Source organism: Cryptomeria japonica, chromosome 10 (assembly GCF_030272615.1).
Source record: "Cryptomeria japonica chromosome 10, Sugi_1.0, whole genome shotgun sequence".
NCBI classification, from domain to species: Eukaryota; Viridiplantae; Streptophyta; class Pinopsida; order Cupressales; family Cupressaceae; genus Cryptomeria; species Cryptomeria japonica.
This window is the reverse complement of record NC_081414.1, coordinates 400,633,976-400,642,226: the sequence shown is the minus strand read 5'-3', so window position 1 is coordinate 400,642,226 and position 8,251 is coordinate 400,633,976. Positions and strand designations below refer to the sequence as shown.

Below are 8,251 nucleotides of genomic sequence, written 5' to 3'. Positions count from 1 at the left end.
CATTGTCCACCATTATACCATGGTTGAAGAAAAATTTAGTATTTTATTCATCTTAGCCAGTGTTAAAATCTTCACAAGTTTTGGCAGCTAGCAATATGTTTGCCTTTTGTTATTACACATGAAAAGCAAAAATTTAAATGAACATGATAAATGGTATTCCAGCTAACCGGTCATCCCAGCTTTCCCTGTAATAGCAACTTGCTAATATTCCACTGATACAAAATACTATCATAATAGCATAACGCCAATTTGAAAATGTCAACTGATTATAGGAAAGAATTGTTGACTAATTATAAGAGAGCCTATACCAGTCATTTAAAACACAAAAAGATGTGTCTTCCCAACCACAAAAATTGTGGCTTTGCAACCCTACAATCACCATATTTTGGTGCCACCTACTATTTAGGTTAAAAATAGCAAATCTTTATCCAAAAAGACACAGAATAAAGAGAAAAGAATGATGTTGGAGAAACGCATGCCCAGACTTCATAACAGCTTTGCCTGTGTCAAAAACACTTCAGTACTACCCAGTGAAAGAAGAATCCTTCTGTCAAACAAATTTCTGTGACAAAACAAATATTTTGTTACATTAGATAGGTAATTCCACTGCTCCTAGCATGCCCAGACTTCATAACAGCTTTGCCTGTGACAAAAACACTTCAGTACTACCCAGTGAAAGAAGAATCCTTCTGTCAAACAAATTTCTGAGACAAAACAAATATTTTGTTACATTAGATAGGTAGCTCCACTGCTCCTAGCAAGGGTGCAATTTGATGAATTCTTGGTTTTATTGGGAAAAGTAAACAATCAAAATAGTAACAGAGATAATGAAATGGTGAATTGAGAATCATGCGGCATAATGAAATAGCTATCTTGTTATGGACAATTATCTCCTTGTGGGATCTCTACTTAAGATTTTCTGGAAGAATGCAACTTTTGCTGCCGAGTCTGTGACAAATCTGCCAAGCACAGCAATAGTAGCCGTGCTGCTGCCAATTTTTTCAACACCCCGAGAAAGCATGCAGATGTGGCTTGCCTCGAGAACAACCATAACACCAGCTGTGTTGCAAGTAGAAGCAACAGTTTCTGCTATCTGCTTTGTGAGCCTTTCTTGAACTTGAAGCTTCTGGCTGAAAAATTGAACTATAGCATTCATTTTTGACCTGGCAAGCTGCTGTTTTTCTTGAATACAAAAGTAGCCTATGTGTGCAACACCAAAAAACGGCAGAAGATGATGCTCACATTGTGAAAAGAAAGGCACATCAATTTCTGTAACAAATCCACTAGAAACAGCTTCTGTGCTGGCCACTGTGTCCAATAGAGGAGAAGACCCTCCTCGATAAGAGTCTGCAATACTCCAATCAAAACCATTCACTTGAAATCCTGGTTTTCTTAGACAAAAGTTTAAGAGCCACCAAACAAAGCAACGTGGTGTATCCTGCAGTTCTTCCCTCTTCGGATCTTCACCAACAGCAGAAATAATGGACTCAACTGCAGCAACCATCATAGAGAAGCTAACTCCAACTTTTGATTGTAAATTTAAATTGAGCTGAGAATTTGGACCAGATATTTTTTTTACCATGTGACCATTAGATCTTAATTCACTATCATCTAGTGTTTTGCCGTTTACTGGAGGCAATCGCATGTCATCAAGTGACTGAAAGGGACACCAACTGCCTTGCTGACCGGCAGATGCAGTAGTACAAGACCTCTTGATATTGACACCACCAAGGCTTAAAACAGCAATAAACTCACCCCATGCATCACTGCTTTCATCTTCAAAAAGGCCAGAACCGGCACAAACAGAAAAGTAATTCCAGCCACACATCTCCTGATTATCAGAATTTACTTCATAAGCTTTTCCATCCATTACATGAAACTGCATATGCCAGCACTCCAAAGCAACAGCAATACCTAAAGGCCTTATGGTGTCATACAACATCTTGGACACTTCTTTTGCTAGCCTCTGTGGCGCTTGCAGCCTCTTAGCAAATGCTTCTGCAACCCTGGAAAGTTTGCTTAAACCAACAACTCGTTGTCCTGATGAAATGTAAGCAACATGGAAACGCACCTTAAAAGGTAACAAGCAGGCCTCACAATATGAGAAAAGATCAATATTCCGCACCACAACCAACCCACCAGATCCTCCTCCACAGCCAATAACATTTTCTATACCCGCTTCTGGAAATAAAGCTCCCCCAACTATATCCTTTACCGTTTGACAATAACCTGTTGATTCCATCCATTTTATCAAGTTAACATAAAGGGCACTAAATGCTACTTCCTTCTAAAGTTATATTATATTACCAGCTTAAGAAATAACTGGTGATTAAGAAAGTGTGACCTTAAGCATCAAGACCTTTAGAAACACCCCATTGCATAAAAAGCCAATCAAGAGTCAAACAATCAAAGACAAGCTAAAGGTCCAAAACAGTATTAATGTCAAGGGGGACTCCTCCAAAAAGGGAAGCATAAATCAGATACTACCAATCTATAACAAATAAGAAAACCCTGAAGCCTCCTTTTTTCGACTTAGTGCTTTCTCTTACGTATAGGGCATATGATTAGTATAGGTTGATTAGAAAGTTTTGGTTTACTCTCAAGCTTGGGCATGACATTTAAACTAGGAATACACACACAAGAAACTGGTTTCTTTATTTTACAGATATAGCAACAGATGGCTGTCCCATGAAAAAAATTACAAAATAAAAGTCAAATGGCCCTTGGTCTACTAGTAAAGTTGTTTGGCTCAAAAGGAACAAAAAAGAACGCAAGTTCAAATCTTGTTAAATGCACTGGCCCAACATTATGAGGAATGGTGCAGAGGTACAAGCCCTGTACAAAGTTGGACAGAAATTCAAAAACAGGTATAGATTTCCAACAACAAAAAAATATAGGAGCTAAACAGTGTGTTGATGTTATATGCTCCTCCCACAATCTTTTCTTCATGTAATGCAAATTAAACTTCCAACAGACATTTAAACCAAAAACAAAAACGGTTCCCTAAACAAAGCAAGGCCTTATATAAAGTAAATGACCATCAGAAGCATCTCACAGCTTGGAAGAGCTACAGAGATTGACATGGAAGGGCATGAAAAGCCAATCAAGAGCCAAACAGTCAAAGACACTAAAAAGGGAACTAAGAGTGTTGGTGTTATATGCCCATCCCACGATCTTTTCTCATGTAATGCGGATTGAGCTTCCAACAGATATTTGAACTAAAAAATAAAAACAAAAACAATTCAAGCAAATGACCATTAGAAATATCTAATAGCTTGGAAGAGCTTCAGAGATTGACATAGAAAGGCATGAAAAGCCAATCAAGGGTCAAAACTATCAAAGGCAAGCTACAGGTCCAAAACATTGTTAATGTTAAGGGCGACTCCCCTGAAATGGGCACTATAACAAAACAAGAAAACCGTAAAGCCTCATCTTTTAGACTTAGCGCTTTCTCTTATGGATAGGGTACATGGTAGTATAGGTAAATCGGAAAGTTTTGGTTTATTCTCAAGCTCGGTCACGAGATATATAAAAAAATTGATTTCCCTATTTTATAGAAAAAATAAAGAATAAAAGTTAATTAGTCCTATGTTGTTTGGGACAAAAAGAGCTAAGGATCAAATCTTGCTGAATGCATTGGTCCAAATCTTGCTGAATGCATTGGTCCGACATGAGAAGAGATGATGCGGGGGTACAAGCCCTGTACAAAGTTTGGCAGAAATTCAAAACAAGTAACGATTTCCAACCAAAAGAAATATGAAAAGAATTAGAGGAGCTAAGACTGTTGATGTTATATGCCTCTCCCACAATCTATTCTTCATGTAGCGCGGATGGAACTTCCAACGGACATTTGAAACAAAAACAAAAACAGTTCCCTAAACAATCCACACAAGAAAACTAATTGCGCGGGAGCGAATTCCTGTTTTAAAATACTCTGGTTTTCCACAAATCACAAAGAAATCGACCCAAAAGTCACATCAATCTAGCCGACGGACCCAAAGTTGACTAAATCTGAGAATTAAATACATTCAAACAGATAAGCAAATATATATAGTATGAAGAGGCACCTCGAGTACCATCCCTAAAAGCCTTGGCAACGCGCAGGGGAGTCTTTTTCAGCCCATCTCTGTTCACATCTTCGCCCAATCCTTGCAATAACACCTTCACTGCCGCAATCATGGTACAAAGCGAATCCGACTCATTCGTATTGCTGTCATCCTCGCATTCCTCCACGCATACATCCGCATCTGCCTCCGCATCCACGTGCCCACAAGTCGCGGTTTCCAATCCTGAGTTCTTCAGGCCACCCATTGTTAAGCACACGGGCACCTTCATTACACAGCACTTCTGTTTATGGGCAACTGATAAATGAAATGAGTGAATGTACGAGACAAGGGATTATATAGTGAAGTCCCAACTTTGGGTCAAGCAGTCATTCGACATGCCCACCGTTAATGTAATGATAATTATCAACGCAGGAACGAGATTATGCATTAGTTAATACTACTTTATGTCTGATTGAATAATTGAGCTGGATCTTTCGTTACCAAGAAAAGCATAATTCGTAGGACACCCAAATCAGATTTGGGCCGCTCAAAGATTAAGAGAAGCTAGAGGACTCGGTTGTTGTGTCTGGACGACCCATGGAGGGAATTCAAAATTTTCTTAGACGGGAAATAAAGGCAATGTTGGTGGTGGTAGTAGTTGAGCCGCCAAGGATACACATGGGCCTGCCCCACTATCGGAGGGTGGAGAAAACAAATGGTTGGTTACAGGCAAGGATTAGAAACGTGAGGTTTTTATTGCAAGATGTTCGTGTACTGGCCAAAATATGTGGAAGACTGAATCCTTAGTCAAACAACAAAGGATTGACATAATCCATAACTCCACTGTGGTGTCATAATGAGAATTGGAATACATTACGATCTGATCTGTGTTTTATATAATTATCACTAATCGGTGAATTTTTATGTTAAGGTTGTATTATTATTTGTGGAGGATTTTATATTGTGTATAAGTTTGTATTATTATTATTTGATATGGGAGCATGGGCTTATGTTGATATCTTTTTTATTGAGATTCAAGGATTGACAATATTCATTCTATTAAAGTCATTTGAGGTACGATTCTAAACTTATCCCTTATATCATATTGTAATGCTTATGATTTGAAAATGCAAAGAGATGCAAACTATCATGCATGTTCCTATTCAAACTAAGATAAAACCTCTAGATAGAGCTCAACAAAAGAGTTCAAACAACACAATAACATCAGAAATCAACCCAAATGTTACCCATGACTCCATTGTTGAATGATTTGTTCCAAATGATGGTTGATATGTGGATGCTCCTTTGCTTGAAGTTACTTGTTTCAATAGCATGTACTTAGCTCAAAGTGGGTGGATTATGGAATAGTTGAAAATGTGCCTCAATTTATAGAATTTTGGAAGAGGGATTGAACGGTGAGATCAACGATGGAGGTGTTTGAAAGATATAAGGGACGAGTGCATCTAAGAGGCCTATATTCTTGAGTTTGGTGGAGAGAATAGTGGAACCATAAGGACAAGTGTTCTTAGGTGTCCTATATTCTTGAGTTTGGTGGAGAGAATATTGGAACCATAAGGACAAGTGTTCTTAGGTGTCCTTTATTCTTGGATAGGTTGAGGAAATATAGGCATAATTGAATAATAACATTATTTATTTTAGCCATGTGAGGTGGAAAATATGTGAAAATAGTGATTATTTATTTATTTATGTGAGATGAGATGGAAAAGGGGGATAATAAATTAAATTTATTTAATTATGTGTAAGAAACTTTAGGTGAAAGGGACTTGGTCTAGGTGATGGGAACTTGATTAGGAGATGCATTTAGCTAATTGGGACTACGAAAATATTTAGGTGTCTACATTTTTTCCCTCTTTGATACCATATTATGACTAAGTGGCACTGTGTCAAAGAGGAATAAAAAGTAGGGTGGGATGGAGCTTTTGTGGGAAGTTGTCTCAGTTACTTAGAGATGATGAAGAAAGTGATGACCCCTCTAGAGAGTTGTTGGGAAAAATAAAAGAATGATAAAAAGATGTGTCAATAGTGATAAAAGATAACTTGAGAGAAATCATATTGGTATGATGAGCATGCCATGGATGTGGATCATGTGATGGATAAGGATTGGGCATATTGATTGATGACACTTAAATGATTAGATGATGGGATTTTAGATTGCAGGGATGTATATGTTAGATAGAAAATCTCACAAGGATATAATGTAGCAATAATGACACATGATTTGGGGTATGGAGAATTGATGACATAATAATAAAGGATGTATTGTTGTCATAGTGACTTCACGTACACTTGGAGCAACCTTTTATTTTTTATAGCACTTAGTGTTATGTACCATGATATAAGGGAGCGTGATTATGTTGTGTTGTGTACATATGGACTAACACACAAACAAAGAAGCTACAAATAATTGAGTGATCCAAGAGACACATTGTCGTAAGCACACCATCATATGAAGGATGAAGGTGATTGTGACAATGTGATAGATGGAGCACTAAAACTAAAAGTAACAAACAAATATGGACATAAAAATAAAGACAAATGAAAGCAAAGAAGCTACAAATAACATAGTGAGCCAAGAGACACGTTGTCAACAACATGCCATAGTATGAATGATGAAGACAATCATGATAGTGTGATGTATGGAACACTTGGACTAGATGCAAAAAACAAACAAAAAGTCAAAAATGAGATGAAAATAAAGAAGCAATAGAAATTGGCATTGACACTGACAAAAGAAAGCATTCAATCACTCAAGAACATATAAAAACACAAGTTGGTATCTAATGAAATGTTGAAGTTGTGGGTGGATGGGATGATAAGTGAGGTAGAATGATAGGCAGCTAGAGAGAGGAAGGATAGACTCCAAATAAGGATTGAACCATGGAGACATGTGATGGTAGATTGTGATGAAAAGGTCATTCCCTAATGGGTATATATGTGGTACTAACTATTCCCTTAGAAATGTCAACAAGGAGATACCCTCATTTGAGTGTAAAATCAAGGAATGGGTATGGTTCATGAATATGAAATAAAATGGAATGAAAGGATGGAGGAAAGTAGATGGATAGATGGGGGGTGGAGGAGTGAAAATGAGGGGATGTGTTCGTTGTTGAGTGATTTGATGAAGACGAATCATGTGAATAGGTAATGCATGTGGACAGGTGGTGGAATAAATTATGAAAGAAGGAAAATAAATGATGAGTAAGGGATTTGAGTGAATGATTTGAGGTAAGGGAGATAATGGGATGAATGGAATGTGATGGTGGAGATAACATGGAATGGTGCATTCCCATAGACTAGAGTGTATGTTTGCCACACATGACACATGTTTCCCAAGTTTTCATCATGGTACTTTCCAAAGGTGCCACAAGGAGTGGTTTTCACCATTAGATAGATTTATTTCTCTTTACTATTTTTTTTGGACTTTGTTAGCGAGAAGATTGGGGAAACTACAGTCTAGAAATCTATAGCCCAATATAGATCTCTTATTGTAGTCTTTATACCTTAGAGGACACATCAAGGGAAATTAGCAATTGCAGAAGTCAATAGAGATAGTAAACCATCTAACCCTCAACATTCATAAATAATATTCATAACACAAGTAAATGGACCAACAACAACATCATCATGGTGTATCTTCATGTGAGATTTTGCCAAGATCTAGATGCAATGGAAAGCACAAATAAGAGAGAACAAAATAGATGATAGGAATAAATTGTATTCTATCAAGATGCAAAATGTGATCAACTGGATCATCAAGTGTTATTACATATAATGAATATGAGCCTGCATATATAGGCAAGGCTATATGGATATGTGAGCACACAAACTTGACATGTGGCTCAATAAGAAACAAGGGTAGGTAGGAAATAGGTGTGGTAGGTAGGAGAAACAATAAAATATTCCACATGAGGTGGATCACCCACCGAAGGTGGAATTATCACTCCACAATAAGTGGATATGATAGAGTAGTAACAAGATCACACCATAAAAGATGGAAATTCTCCTACACACACTGTCCCAATGTGGCACAAACACCCAAGTGTCTCATACCCAAACTACTATGAAATGCATTTCCTAAGTAAACTCAAGTAAGTTGTAATAATATCCATGATGAATGATTATTTACACCAACACTTCAATTTCCAAAATGTATTACAATTTTCAGATATCAATCTTTATTCTCC

The 8,251-nt window shown here is 37.3% G+C and overlaps 1 protein-coding gene across 1 annotated transcript; it reads right to left on the bottom strand.

Moving 5' to 3' along the window:
* Positions 1-23: 23 nt before the first annotated feature.
* On the bottom strand, positions 24-4,820 carry LOC131038540 (GTP cyclohydrolase 1). The gene is made up of 2 exons (XM_057971003.2): positions 4,068-4,820; positions 24-2,229 (listed from the first exon to the last, which is right to left on the bottom strand). Exons 1-2 carry the CDS (start codon positions 4,333-4,335, stop codon positions 887-889), a joined length of 1,611 nt encoding a protein of 536 aa, XP_057826986.2. The 5' UTR covers positions 4,336-4,820; the 3' UTR covers positions 24-886.
* Positions 4,821-8,251: the final 3,431 nt, after the last annotated feature.

Coding starts and splice junctions, on each gene's coding strand:
- LOC131038540 (XM_057971003.2), bottom strand. CDS start 4,335: ATGAAGGTGCCCGTGTGCTTAACAATGGGTGGCCTGAAGAACTCAGGA. Junction 2,230..4,067: donor TTTTAGGGATGGTACTCGAG/GTGCCTCTTCAT, acceptor TGGAATCAACAG/GTTATTGTCAAACGGTAAAG.